General features: G+C 51.2%; 1 protein-coding gene across 1 annotated transcript in view; it reads right to left on the bottom strand.

The window, feature by feature from the left end:
• MAPKAPK2 (MAPK activated protein kinase 2) overlaps window positions 1–12,282 on the bottom strand; it is a 44,948-nt gene extending 32,666 nt beyond the window's left edge. The window contains exon 1 of the mRNA XM_029228518.1: window positions 11,965–12,282. Within this exon, the coding sequence (XP_029084351.1) occupies window positions 11,965–12,282 (318 nt within the window). The remainder of the gene's footprint in view (window positions 1–11,964) is intronic.
• Window positions 12,283–15,163: the final 2,881 nt, after the last annotated feature.

Here is a 15,163-nt window from a genome sequence, read left to right as displayed (position 1 = left end):
TGATGTATCCCCAGAGCCTGAAATAACACTTAGCACTTAGTAAGTGCTCAATAAATAATTGCTAACGAGTGAATCATTCTGAACATGTTTCCTCTTCTGTAAAACGGGGACTTTTACTTTGCAGTATTATTTTAAGGATTAACAAGAGTGTACGTGAAACACCTAGTACAATGCCTGATACATATAATATCTGCTCAATAAAGACTTGTTACCAATCTGGGAAACTTTCACAGTGTTGCTAAGCTTTCAACAGTGATCTGAAGGAGACAGAAGATAGAAGATTGTTGTAGGTATCAAAGTCATTCTGCTGTTCTGATCTATCCTTAGGGAGGCAGCAAAAGTCATTCTTGGCATTTCTAATTAATTTTCTTGAGTAGTGGGTTGCTTTGGATCTCAGAGGGCTAGAAGGCGCCCTAAGGCAAATCCCACTTAGAAAGGCAGGGGTCTAGTCTAAGCTGCAAGAAAGAATCAACCCTCATTGTTCTAAATCCCTCTCATCTCATATAGCAGAGGTATTAAGGGGTCTAAACCCAAGGGGATGACCCTGACTAGTCGACCTTCTAGGTTAATCTTGACATCTGGGCCTCCTGATGGCCAGTCAGCAGGGAAGACAGGAGGTAGGCACAGAGAAGAATCCATGTCTATAAACATCGGTTGAATGCCTGAATGAATAAAAATACTACAGCCCGGAGAAGGGTGAAAGAACACTGGCCTGCAGAAAGTGAGGACAGAGAGGATGGCTCCCAATCCCGGGATCCCTGGAACCTGGGCTGACCACCTCTTTCCCAGCATCAGGTTCTTTCCCAGCATCGGGTTGTTTTCCCAGCAGTGGGGTTGCAGCAGCAGTAATGAAAAAAGCCCTTCAATACAGGAGAGCCCTTAGATTTACGAATGAAGAAAATAAGTGAGGCCCAGAAAGGTTCAAGGACTGCTGAGGACCACACAGCCAGGTAGGTCTCTCACATGCCAGTCCAGTTCTGTTTCCCCTGCATGGAATTAACTGGTCCCACGAGGTTCAAACCTCTGACCTCAGTCCCAGCAACATGAGGCTCAATACTGGTCCTCTTGCAACACACAGGAACAAGGCCAGCAGACAGATAGATCACCTTGGACTGCATCTGTGTGTCTCTGCTGTGTCTGGAGCTGACTCGAAGATGCCAAGAGCCGTAGGAGAGCTGGCAAGCTCCACATCTGTCCCTCCCTCAGTTAAAGTTCTCCAAGGGGCAGAAGGGTCATCTCCACAGCACAACAGGAAAAGGAGGGGCTCTGGAACTGGGAGGAAGAGGAGAGGCATCAATGGGAAACTGTGGTCAGGGCCCTTACAAGAACGAGAACTCCGTTAGCAGAAACATAAGGTGACAGCTTGAGTCAGCAGATCCGAGTGGGTAAAGGGAAGAACACCCAGAAGGCTGTCCTGAGAATGGCTTTTTAGCAGACAGGAGGAAGAGCAGGGAGAGACGCTTAGGGGGACCCTCACTATAGCCCTGGCTCATTCTCAGAGAGCCCAGGCAAATACTGCCCCTCACCCAGGGCCACCCCCCTCCACCCTGAGGATCACTGCTAGTACCTTACACTTATGTAGGCAGCATGCACTATTACTCAGTTTTCCCACCTTTGTGAGGCAGCTAGGTATAATGCACAATGCCAAAATACTCTCTGAATTTTTTTTTTAATGGCGGCGTATAGTCACTACATAGAACTGAGAGGATACAAAAATAATGGAGACGTGGGTCTTCAAGGAACTTACAATCCAATATCTCCACTTCACACATGGAGAAATACATTTAAAATGTGAAAGAAAATGTAAGAGTGTCTTGGCAAGTGTGACAGGGAGGGATGGCGGAGACCTGCTTCTGGCATGAAAGGCTTCACGAAGGAAGGAGTAGCATGTGTACCGGGTAGAAGAGGCAGATACAGACGGGCTGGGGACGGGGAGCACGGGGTGGGGGTGGTAAGGGCGACATAGGACGAATGGGGTACAGGCCACGGGTGAGGGTGTGGGGCTGGAAAGCAGAGCCCCATAAGGAAACAGCATATATAAGCCACTTAAGCTGAGGCACAGCACACACTCAGAAAAAACCAGATTGGGGTCAGATCTGAGAAGGATTTGGAAATCTCCTGAACTCTGCGTCCAAAGGGAACCCATGGAAGGGTTTACGCTGGGAAGCTACATGATCAGAGCTGGGCTTTAGGTAAACTAATCCCCATGCTCTCCAAGGAACTGAGGGGGCAAGACCTCATTCCAGGCCAGGGTCCTCAGGGTCGGCCACATGTTTGAAGGCCCAGCCCACCCCCACCTCTACTCTCTAGCCCTTCCTTCTCTAATTACACCTCCAACTCAATTTTATTTTCTTTTAAAAAATCTAAAGCAAGGTAACCAAAAGAGACCATGAAAGCAGGGGAGATGAGGCACAGAGGAAGGGGCACTCACAGCCCCTTCCTCCTCCCTAAGAGCACAGGTGACTGGAGTGCGGCCAGGGGGAGGGGACACAGAAGCGAGGAAGTCCCTGGGAATCCCACATGGGCTCCAGTGGAAGGGATATGGTGCTGGGGAGCCTGGCAGTCAAAGGGAATAGCAAAACGACATTTCTGTAAGTGTGAGAGTTTGCAAAGCAGGTTACTCTACGCACTCATTTTGCCCCGTGGCCTCCAGCCTTCCTCAGATCCGGGGGCCAGTGAGGAGAGAAGCACAAGGAAAGGTACAAGAAGACCTTGCTCCCCCAGGCAGCAGCCTGACTGCAGCAAGCTCCAGGGCACACTGGGCTCTTCACCAGGCCACCTGCATTCCTAGGATGCTCTAAGTTCCACACACGTGGCTTCAAGCGCCCAGGGCTCCCCCTCTTTCTCCTGCCCCACCCCCCAACTCTTTGAACTCTGCAGAAATCAGGCATGACGAGCAATCTGTAGATTCTTCACTTAGAAACGCTTCCCTCACCTAAGGCTCCTGTGAAGCCTGCCTTTAAAATCCTTCCTTTAAAAATCCCTTCCTCTAAGAATTACAGAAGCCAGGCAAGGAGGCCCAGGAGAGGGAGAGAAGAGGGAGGGCATGGCTACTCCAAGGACAGGGACTCCTTCTGTCAGAGTTAAAAATAAACTCTTAGCAATTTACACCCAACTCCTCCCCTCCAGAGGCCAATGGGCCTTGGCAGATAAATCTCTCCCTGCAGAGGAAATGAGGCCCCACGGGGAAAGACAGGAGTAGGCAGTCATGGAGACGTGGTCTGGGTATGTAACTCTAGCTGAAAGCAGAGGGTCCCCCAAGTCCTACCTCGGCTCTCTCCCATGCACTCCTTCTCCCAGATAAACCCTAATACCAGAAAACACAGAATCCTCCTATCCAACAGGATTAGTACCAACACCTGTCCAAGGATTACAAAAATCAGAAAGAAGAGAATGTCAAAGTCAACTAAAGGAAATACTCTGCCCAGTGTCTATCAGTTAAGTAGGTATCTCAGCTACCCGAGCCCGTTTCCTCTCCTTGTTCTATAGTGCCCCAGGATCCACGGGCAGTAGGAGAAGAGGCCACCTCGATGGACCTCAAGGGACACAGATCACCAACAGCCCTGCCCCCCACAGTCAGGAGGCAGAAGACACCCATGCTCTCTGTGACATCCTGCAGGTGGCCGAGCTGGGAGGGCCAGAGGGGCCATGGCCTGACTCATGAAACAGGCCCTGAGAGCCAGGGCCCCGTTATTCTTGGAAGCCAAAGAGATGAGGTCACACTTTTGAATCTGGTAACCTGAAGCCCCATGCTGCGGAGGTGGAGAGTATAGCTTAGCAACAGGGCAGGAGTCCTGGGGCAGGTAGCACGCTCAGCCACAGGGCGTGTGGCTGGGTGAGGGCCTGGAACAGCCGTGCTGGACTCCTCTACTCATCCCCACACTCCTTCTGCCAGGGAGGCTAGCTTGCGGGTGCGGTCTGGAGGAAGCCAGATCTGGATGCAAGCACACACACAGTCTAACGGTGCCAAGCCCGCTCACCTCCTCCCTGGCTAATTCATCCTTCCCCGAGCTCCACGGAGCCTCCACACATAAATCTCGACACCTGGAGAAGCAGCAGCCACGGCTCACTCTCAGCGCTCAGAAAAGCCAGTTGGCCCCAACCCACCCACCAAGCTCAGGCTGGAAGAGAAGGGGGCCAGTGGGGAGGGTGCGCAAGTGAGTGTGAGACACAGCTCAGCAGTGTGGCAGGAAGACCTGGGACAGGCGTCAGGGCCTGGCTGTGGGGGGAGACTGCAGCAGTGGCAGGTTTATTTTTAGCCGTTGAGACAGAGGGGCTGAGTGACAGTTCTGGGCCCTGGGCGGGAGGCCCGGTTACACATGTCCAGTGTGGGCTGGGAGCCTCATAACAATATGAATAATCAAAATGGCAGCAAAGTGATCAACTCAATCACCTCCTGGGAGGGCCCGGGAGGGTAAGGAGCCCCACAGGAGCATGAAGGTGGAGAAGCTGGCGGGGCCGTCAAGGGCTCTCCTCCCACGCCCCTCTACCTGCGACTAGAGAGATTTCGCCTTTGCTTCAGGTTCAAAAGAACCATCCCGGACATAAGCCAAACAGAGATGTTCGCCACACCTTCCCTGAGACAGAAAAGGCTTCACCTTCACTCCTCACCTCCCTGGAAGAGCCCTGGATGGACACTGGCCCTGGAGATGCCTGGAAACGTCCCTCAAGAGTAAGATGCCCTTTCATACGATCCTTCTGGACAGCTCAGGTTCCTGGCGGAATGAACACACAGCTTGGCTGGTCTTAGAACGGAACATCAGTTACAGATAAAGTTGACCTTGGAGCCACGTCCCAGCCTATACGACCTGGCAGATGGCACATTAAGGTGTTTACCGGATCAGAGAATAAAGACCCCCAAGAACTCTGCACTGCCAGAGGGGAGCACAACCCTATCCCAGCTTCCACTCAGTCTCCTCTTCCTCCAACAAAGTCTTGTGGCCTGGCACTCAGGACCTCAGTCCAAAGCTCCAGGGCTAAAAGCACTGCTTTAGCCCTGAATGGCAGGAAGAAGAGAAACGAAAACAGACCTCGCTAGGCATCTCCCACTCCTCTTGCTTCCTCAGTCTCCTTACATCCCTTAGTACCCAGTCCTACGGATAAGAAGTGGTACCTGGATGTACATCCTAACTTCCCCATAAGCTCTGGGAATCAGTCCCCAGCTCTCACCTCAGAACAGCCCCAAACCCATACTACAACTCCAAGTGAATTAGAAGAAGGCACCCATCTGTATGGACCCAGTCACACACCAAGGCAAAGCCTGACAAATGGACAGTGAGTTGGATTAGAGCCCTCCTCCTCCCTCAGCCAGATGCCCTGTGCCGGGCACAGCCTGCACAGCCAACCACAGCAGCCACGTTTGGCCCCGTAACTTCAAACGGGAAGGAGTTTCAGATGGCGAAAAAAAATGAAGAGTTTCCATCTCTACCCTGAGCCACCAGAACGCTAAGATTCTTCTGATTTCAAGGAAGGAGAGGATTCACACCCCACTGAGTTACACAGTCCATCCTCTCTGTTGAGGCACTTGCTGGAACACTCACCAAGTCTTCACACAAGAGAAGGCACAGCTGGTCAGTGATGGCTATTAATTAAGTGGACGGGAGCTGCCCTGCAACGCAGCAGCGAGCCTATCAAAAGGGCATCCAGGCTGGCCCAGACGCTGCCGATGGTCAGACGTGCAGCAAGTCAGCAAGCTCTCCTGCCTCCTGCCTCCAGCACAGCCCTCCACTATCCACTGCCGTGTCCCAGGAGCCACTGGCAGCCTGGCCCTCTGATGTGTACACTGAGGCCTAGAAAGTTTAACTGACCTGTTCAAAGTCACACAGCTAGCTAGCAGGGCACCAAGACTAGCTCTATCTATCTTTCTTCCTTTCTCTCACTCTCTCTCTCTCTTTCTTTCGAATCTAGCACATAACCCATGGTATCGGGTTCATCCCTAGATATTTATATCCATACATAGCTTAAAACACAAAATATCACTATTCCCCTAAGGACTAGAAAAGGTATAAAATCTGATTTTGGTTACATATCTGGTGTACATCAAGCTGCTCAGTGGCATGGTCCCATCTTAATGCCAATGTCCCCGTTTCTAAGATGACTAATGTAGAAAGATCCTAGTGACCAGTTAGTGGAGATGAGTTTTGCACTGCCAGGTCCACAATCCCCATACTCTTACCTCTAACAACCAAAGGAACCCAGACCAAGAGGAGGTCCCAGTGAACCAGGTCCCAAGACACAGCTCTGATGCTGATACCAGGTAAGACCTTGGATATACCACTGAATCTTTCTGGACTGGCCCAGCCTCTTCCTCGGTGAGGTGGAAAGGGTCAAGAAAGATAAGCAGGGAGTGTTGTGAGCTCTAAGGAACTATGAGCTGTGGGTCCCTTTGCCACTGAGCCTTATTTCATTACCAAGAGCAGCTGCAGCCCCTTCATACACGAAGAACAGCTCTGCCCTGCCCACCCACTTCTGTCCAGGACACTGCAGCAACTGGAAAGGTGCAGCACAGGGAGGAGGGGAAAAAAGAGACCCCACAGGATCCTTGGGAAGGCCTCATGCAGAGGAGAGGGAGTAGGAAAGTATGAATCCTGTGCCACAGATGTCGAGCTACCAGGGAGAGTCCTGCATCAGAGCACAGGACTCAGATGCAGATACTGATGCCCTGTCTTCCCCGCCACGGCTGGCATTCCTCTTGGCACAGACTCCACACATCCCTGGGCTCTGCAGGGAGGGAGGGGGCCTCCGTCATCCCCAGGATGTGGCCAGGGGTTAAGCTTGCCTCCAGCAGTCGTGAAGCTTGGCTCCTCCAGGCTTCTCCCTGAACGCCCTGCACCTGCTTCTTAAATAAAACCGCCAACTGATGATGGCCCAACTCCTCACATTCCAAGCAGTCAAAACATCTTAATTATGAATACCAATACCGTCATCCTCTAAAAAGGACCCCTTCATTTCCCAGGCACCCATCAATATTTGGTCCTGAGGCCTGGGGCTGCTTTTCTCCCCCTTTTGTCAGCCACTGATGCCACATCTTAGCTGGAGATTATTTTCAAGCTCTATCAAAGCCCAGAATTCATAAGTGAAAAAGAACCATGAGCCGCCCCAGCTTTGATCCTGCCTCAGTGGATGTCAAGAGCCCTGCTGCAGTAGACAGCAACCAGGGTAGGGCCCAAAGCAAGGAACAGGGTCTCTGAACCCAGAAGCTACACCTTCCCTCAAAAAACCACAAGCCCCAACCTCAGAGATTTGTAACCTTTCTTTATAACATCCTGTTAGTTTACTTCATGCTCCTCAAACACTTTAAAACCTGCTTTTAACACAAAGATCGGTTAGGCTCAATTCTGAGTCACCAGCCCCACTTGCTCCTTACCAAATGACCCACTCTCCCCTCAGCTGCCCCGAGGGCAACGCCACCATCACCTCCTGCAGATGTGCTCATTCCTCAGAGACTGTCCTCAGCTCCTTCGGTCCTCACAGATTGCCTCTTCAAAGTTCTTCTATTCCCAACCACACAATTTAACCCCTAGACCAGCAAAGTACAATAGAACTTTCTACAAGGTCAAAAATGTTCTTCTCCACTGTTCAATTCAGTAGCCATTAGCCACATGTAGCTACTGAACACCTGACATGTGGCTAGCAACTGATTTTTAAATTTAGCTTAGCTTAATTTAATTAATCAATTTTAGCTAATTTTAAATAGCTATACGTGGGCATTGGCTACCATACTGGACAGTACAGCCCTAGACTACATTTGTTAATTTCACCTTCTCCAAATAAGCTTCCTGACCTCCAAAATTTTAAGGCCACTTTCAATGTCTGTAGCCTCCATACAACAAAGCATATGGTAGGATGCTCAGAGAATTGTTAACTACTGTAACAACAGTGGAGATAAAAGAGATTGGTTGATTAATGAAACTTTCCTCACCTTGTGATTCCATCCAGCAAACTGCCCCTCACCCAGCCACAAACTCTCTTGCTCCCTGACCGGTACACAGCACGAGGCGTGCTGGAGAGGGTGCAGCCTGCACTGTGGGGATGTGGGAGCCCTGGCTCTCCCTCTCAACCATGAGAGGTTCTGATCAGCTCCCCTTCAGAACACCAAGGAAGCCACATGGCGGTGACACAAAGTCACCTGGAGAGGGAGGATTGCTGGAGAAAGGCAAGGAGAAGGAACAGTACTTTGTTTCCTCTAATCCACACAACGGAAAGACAAACAGAGATAAGTTATGACAACATTCTATATTTTGTAAAGCAACAATATGCTTCACCGAATCAGAGTCACAGGGCAGAGAGGGACAACGGTGCTGGCCTTAATTAAATTTGTTCAGCTAATACCTAGGAGTCACCATGACACAATGAAGCAGTAAGCAACTGAGGAACCCCACAGGGAACAGGACCAATTACTGCACAAGTGAGCTGAGGCCAGGCATCCCTACCAAAGAAATAGTGAATAGAATTCTCATGTTCTTGCACAAAAAAATAATACTAGTAAATAAGGTTTCTAGCAAACACTTCCTAAAAAGGGGAGGGTGTGGTAAAAAAAAAAAAAATGTTTGTTACTGAAGATTCAAAACTCATGGAGCTGCTGAGTTGGTTTATAAGCTGCCTCTCCAACTCTGGCAACCTCTGCTGGGAAGCCGCTAAGTCCCTACCCAGCACCCCCTGGCCGACAGTCAAGGAGGGCCTGCGGTGACAGTAGCTCCTCGGGCTTGAGAGGCTCTGGAGCAGCAGCCCGTCCCAGGGCCAAGCCTGCTGATGTCAGTGCAGTTCCCAAGTGGGAAGCGGTCAGGCGTCCTGGGTGCTAATCCTGGTTCTGCCCAGTGCATGGCTGTATTACCTCAAGCAAGCCTTTGCTCTGGGCCTTGGTTTTCTCATCTGCAAGATGAGGGGGTTGGATGAGATGACCTCTAAAGTCCCTTCCGACTCTGAGAGAAGTATAAGACTCAGATCTTCGCAAAAGCAGCCAGGAGAGATGGTGAGGCAAGGTCATAGCACCCACCAAAAAGCATGTAAATGTTACCTCTCTCAGGTGGAGGTAGAGAAATAGCAGGGCGGAACGGGACTATTTTTAAAGCACTGATTACATTTAATAGGACTAAGAGGTCACCAGACCACAGACAGGGAGCAGGGCATCAAGGCAGCCGCCACCTCTCACCAACTCTCAGGGCTGTGAGATAGCAGATATCAGAAGCCCCATGACAGGCCCTGCTGCTGCTCTACAGCTCTTTGACCTAACTCCCCAGGAATGGCCTAACACCCCGGGTAGAGCAGAGGTCTCCTCCCTTTTTCTTCAGGCACCTTTCCGATGAGGCAATCCCTCCTGCCCCACCACATCTTCCTCCCTTGCTTAATAATCAAAACACTCCTGGTTTTGAAAATCATTTCAGTACTCAGCACCTACGGTTAAGTTAATCAAGATTCAAGATCTAGAAATCTCTTTGGTGTGTGTCTCTGGAACAGAATTCTTTGAACCAGATTCCCCCCACAGCTATAATTATGTCTCAGCCAGTATTTGGATATTGGAAGCGCTGTTGACACTGCTATCAGTCTCTGAATGCCTCATCCCTTCTGTCTTCCTCTATTATTAAGTTTTTACACAAAGATATGTGGGAAATCTACAGTTTAACAGTTGAGTCAACTTGTAAGATCTGGGAGCAGGCTGCCTGTCAAAACACACTCTGACTTCAATCTTCATCCACTTCTAACCTGAGAAGGACAAACTATGAGTGTTATTTAAAATACTCCTGGATCTTTAGCACAGGGAGATCAGCTCGGTGCTTTGTGACCACCTAGAGGGGTGGGATAGGGAGGGTGGGAGGGAGGGAGATGCAAGAGGGAGGAGATATGGGAACATATGTATATGTATAGCTGATTCACTTTGTTATAAAGCAGAAACTAACACACCATTGTAAAGCAATTATACTCCAATAAAGATGTTAAAAAAATAAAATAAAATAAAATAAAATACTGCTGGATCTTTCCTTTCAAAACCATTCAAAGGGAGAAAAAATCCAAATCTCTCTCCTATTAATTACAATAGAAATCTGAATTGCCACCCAAAAGCATTTTAGAGGGTGGTTTTCTGTGTCTATTAAATAGAATAAGGAGCAGAAGTTGAGAGCTTTTGTTCTGAAGTCTTTATACCATATTCCAGCTATCCAAGAAGATGAGCAGCCAGTGTCCCCAAACTGCTGATGGGTGAAGGCAGATGGCGTCTCAGAGGGGACAGAAAACTCTCCTGGAAAGAATGTCTGTCACTTCCTCAACAGTACAGGTTAACTGTGGTCAAACAGTATTCACTCAACTCCACTCCCCGAGGTCAGAGCCACGGGGTCAAACAACCACTCTCCTTCCCTGCCCCCAGTTATGAGTAGGGAAAGAACGGTCTAAGGCACAAGTATTAAAGGGTTCAGGATACTGATATATTCCTTCTCCAAAAGTAGACACCAAACAACCAAAAGCCCTCAGCAACAGCTTATAGTAAAAACCAAACAAATCTGACAGTGTTGAGGCTAGCTGAAGTTCTCCCCCAAAAGGGAGGATGAAAGCAGCAAGAAAATAATTTCAGAGGCCTTAAAATCTGTTAAGTTGAACATGCTTGTCTTCTACAACCCCCAAGTACCAGAGTCTTATTCTATCTAATTATATATTCCAACATTTCCACCCATAACACATATCTGAGTTTTGTATGAATAGCTGAAACACAGCTAGCCACAGGGATTGAGGGGGAAAAGAAAATATAACACAGGAAGTATTTTTCTCCTCCTCCAATCATTAAGACACCCCAGGGGAAAAAGGCGTTTTTGGTCACCTTTAGAGATGTGGTTTGATCTGAAACCCCTCTTTGGGGAAAACCTTTTTCATGACCCTGAACATTGGCTCACACTGCACTGGCGACTCATCAGACCTCCAAGTCCATTCTGTTTAACTTCCGAAGTAGATACTCTCACTGAAATCCCCATTCTCCCCCCTACCAGATCCCCTTAAAAAAGAAAAGAAAAAGAAAGAAAGAAAGAGGTTGGTTTTCCCCAGCTCTAGGAAAACGCTCCCTCCTCTGTCCACCAATCGCCCTTGTCCAGGACTCAAGTGGCCATCTCCGATTTGCGGAATCAGCACTGGGCCAAGCCGTGGTTTACGGACCCGGTTTACAATGATCAATGGAGCTATGGAAACAGCAGACACCGCAAAGGAGCCTGCTGGCCTCCCATCTGGAGCCTCACAGGCACTGAAGGTAGGAGGGGGCACGCTCTCGGATCAAAACAAACCCTCCCCCGCGCCCGGGGCGGTCGCGGCGGGGATGGGGGGGTGTCGGTGTCCCAGCGGAATCTCCAGCCTTGCACCTCCCCGGCCGGCGCGCCCCAAGGCAGCACAGCCGCACTCGCAAGGCCCAGGGAAGTGAAATCACACATTCCGGCTCCCAAATAAGGAGCGAGGCTAAATAAACCTCTGAGATACGACTTCTCCAAACCAACCGACCAACCAGCTCAATGAGTAATGGGCCTTTTGTGCCCACAGAAAGAAAGAAGGGAGGAGAGGATAGGGAACCACAACCCTCGAAAATCACTTCCTTGAGACTAGGGGGAAAATTAGCAGAAGTGGTCCCGAAGCCAACCGTTGCGACTCGGCTGGATGCCGCTCAAACCCAAAATGGCAGGGTCCTCACGAGTCCTCTCGAGTCCCCGGCACTCACACCAGGAGGTGACCGGAAATTCGGTCTCGGCTGTGTGGTCCGCCGGGACCTGACCTTCCCGCTGCCCCCCGCCCCCTGCCGCGCACTTGGCACCCCCTCACGCGCGCGGGACGGGCAGCCCCGCCGCGGCCACTCCTCCGCGGCTCCGACGCCAGACCGAGGAAAGCGTCGGCGCGACCACGCTGAGCCACCGAGAGCTTAGGCCGCTGCGGAGTGCCAGGGGTGTCCCCGGGAGACCCCATTCGCCCGTCCTCCCCTCCCTCGGGCCCCAAACCTACTTTTAGGGCGAATTTCTCCTGGGTCCTCTTGTTGAAGATCTGCAAAACTTTCCCGTTGATGCCCAGTCCCAGGACCTGGGTGGTGACCTTGTAGTCGTCGATGATGGCGTTCTTCTTGATCTGCAGGCTCGACTTGACGTGGAACTGGGGGAACTGCTGCGGGGGCTGCGGCGGCGGCTGGGCCGGGGGGTGAGGTTGGGCCGGGGCGGGGGGCTGCGGCGGCGGCGGCGGGTTGGGGAACATCGCCGGCGTTGGACAGCATGGTGCGGTGGCGGCGGCGGCGGCGGGCTGGGGAACAGCACCGGAGTTGGACAGCATGGTGCCCGTAGGCGCGAGAACAGCGGCGGGAGGGCCCGCGGCGGGCCCCTCCTCCGGCTCCGGACGGGTTCCCCGCCACCCCGAGCCCGGCTGCGAAGTTTGGTCCGGGCTGGAGCCGGCTTCCCCGCCCCGGCCCGGCTCCAGGCTCGGCGGGTCGCGGGGCTCCGTGGGTCCCGCTGTGCGCCGCTGGCGCCCACCGGCCCTGCTCCCTCCCCCCGGGGGCCAGGCGCTCGGTGGAACGCGGGACGGAGGGGCCCCGGCCGGGGGGGAAGCGGCCGCGCGACAAAGTACCCAGCCCGAGGGCCGGCGGCCGCGTCACAGCCTCGTCTGCGTCCGGGGCCGGTCCTTAAAGGGGAGGGTCGGAGGGGGCAGGGCTTGGGGAGGCGGGACGGAGCTGGGGAGGCGTGGGCGTGGGGGAGGGGCTGGCCTTAAAGGGGAGGACGCGAGGCTTCCGGAGCGTGAAGGGCCAAAGCTAGGGACTGGGGCTGGGGACAAGGAGCGGGGACCGAGAAATCTTAGTTCTTAAATAATCAGGGCCACGCAAAGGGAAAGGGGAGGCGTATGAAAGTAGCTGCATAATCAGATAGATAATCCACTTTTCTCCAATTGTCTGGCTCTTTTAGAGAGCAGCAGCTGGGGGTGTATTTCGAAGGCGGGGGATGACTAGCAAGTATGCGCCAGATGAGACCTCCGGGGTGACCTGGAATTACAGAGGCCACTCATTCTCGGAATAGGGTGAGGCAAATATGGAATATTTTAACTTGAACACTTTCCTCTGAGTTTTGCATTTCTTTTCTCACAAATTCGGTGCACCTCTCCCAGTGGGAAGAATAGGGTGTGGAGAGAATTCCCTGAGACAATGTACCAAAAAGGGAAGGTCTGGGGAATAGGTCCTGATTTCCAATGTGGAAAAGTTAGGCCCTAAACCTACAGCCATAAGAAATGGGTATTTTTGAAGAAGCCAAGTTCTAGTCCAATTTAGCCCCCTGTCTCTGAGGAAGATACTAAGGATCTAGCTGGACCTAAGCATAGCCCAGATCAGGGGAGGAGATTGGGGAGGCCCTAAATTTAAGCTGCCAGAGGGTGTCGATACATATTCTGATGGGGTTTGGGGGATGATCATGAAATAAATTCCTGCTGATCTCCTCCCCACTCTGACTAGTAAAACAGCTCAGAAATAAGACAAGGAGCCTGAGGTGAAGAGAAAACCTCAGCTTAATTACTGATAAGGCCAAATTAGAGAATGTGACTCTACCTATGGCCACACGTGGCCCCTAACACGTTCCTCCAACACTCTAGAGCCCCCTTGTACAGGGAGACCTAGCTCAGGGAGAAGCAGAGGAGGGAACATCCTAAGAAGAGGTGCCCTGGGGACCGAGCCCAGGCAAGGATGGAGTGAAGGGTAGCCTGAAAGGTAGAAGTTACCCTCCCAGCAGAGTCCCTTCCCGGGACTCACTCCAGGGCCCACTCCATGGACCAAGGAGAAATATGATTCCCCTAACACAAATACTCGCTCTTTCTGAGCACAGTTAATTTAGTGTACACCTTGACTTTGTGCAAGGTGCCGTGCTCAGGCCTGCAGTGGTGGATGGTGTTGATCTGTGGGGGAGAAGAGAGGTACAAGCAGACAGCATCAAGAGAGTGGCACTGACACAAGTCTGGGAGGTGAGGGCAGAGGGATTCTCCTTTGCAATAGCAGGTGGTGGAAGCTCTCCTCTCATGCTAGAGGGTGGATAAGTTAGACAGTTCCCCATTCCTCTGACTCCTCAAAGATAAAAAGACAGCCTACGGCCACAGAGATTGGAAAACACCTCACCCGTTCTGCAGCACTACTATCACTTCCCTTAGGCGCACAAGGGAGAAGACCAAGGACTGAGAGAAGGACGCAGGGATGGGGAGGTGGAAGCACCTGCTCCTTGCTTCTCATCTCAGCTGGGCTGGGGCTGCGCAGGGCTGGGAGTTGGTCTTTTTTCCTCTGCAGAGGGTCACCGGTGGCTTCCTACTGCCTGGTACTGAGTTTTCACCTGCTTCCCTCCACAAGGCTAGAAAGAGGATAAGCTCTTTTTGCCCTTTCAGAGACAGAAGGCACAGTGGAAAGAGAACAGAATTTAGAGACAAATGACCTGAGTTCAAGTCTCTCCTCTTTGTATCTGAAACAAGGAGAAAAATAATAAAATTGAATATCGGGGCTGAGTGAGAATTAAATGAGGTAGTGTTCATGAGAACTCCCCAAAAGCTAGAAATGATCATGAAATAGTAAATCTTATAATGACTGAGGCATTGCTGGCTTGCTTCTCTGCTCTGTGCCCACTGCATGGGGATCTGCCCCTGATATCAAAGCTGCCTTCCTATCTAGCTGGGACTCTGGGGAGATGCTGCAGCCCAGTGACCTAGGAATAACTAGACAACTGAAACCACAGCTGGGGCTTCCTTCTGGAATTACGAGGACCAGTTAGGCCCAGGGGGCACACAAGGACTCAGTACATAGAGATTACAGAAGCTGCACACACAGCACCCAGAAAACATATACATATATCAACACAAAGACATGAGTGCAATGTGCCTGGCATGTAACAGACATGAAATAAATGTCTAATGGATGGATAATAACTGGGGAGTGAGATGGGCTAAAGGAAGAACCTAAGACGGGCAAGAGATCCAGAGTCTTAAGTTCCATTCCAGTCCTAACTAACTATGTAACCTCATGCAAGTCCCGCGCCCTCTCAGTTCCCTCTTTCTCATCTGTCCAACAGTGATGTTAACATCTGTCCTGCCTCCCTTGTAGAGCTATTGTAAGAATAAAATAAAATATTTTTCCTTAGGACATGGAAGTCCAAAGTCCTATTTGTATAATACCAAGCTCTCAACCATCTGTAATGAA

The sequence above is a fragment of the Monodon monoceros genome, unplaced genomic scaffold (genome assembly GCF_005190385.1).
Source record: "Monodon monoceros isolate NGI ecotype Baffin Bay Population unplaced genomic scaffold, NGI_Narwhal_1 Super_Scaffold_18, whole genome shotgun sequence".
Classification (NCBI taxonomy): domain Eukaryota; kingdom Metazoa; phylum Chordata; class Mammalia; order Artiodactyla; family Monodontidae; genus Monodon; species Monodon monoceros.
Note: the sequence above shows the minus strand (reverse complement) of the source record. Positions and strands in the feature narration are given on the sequence as shown.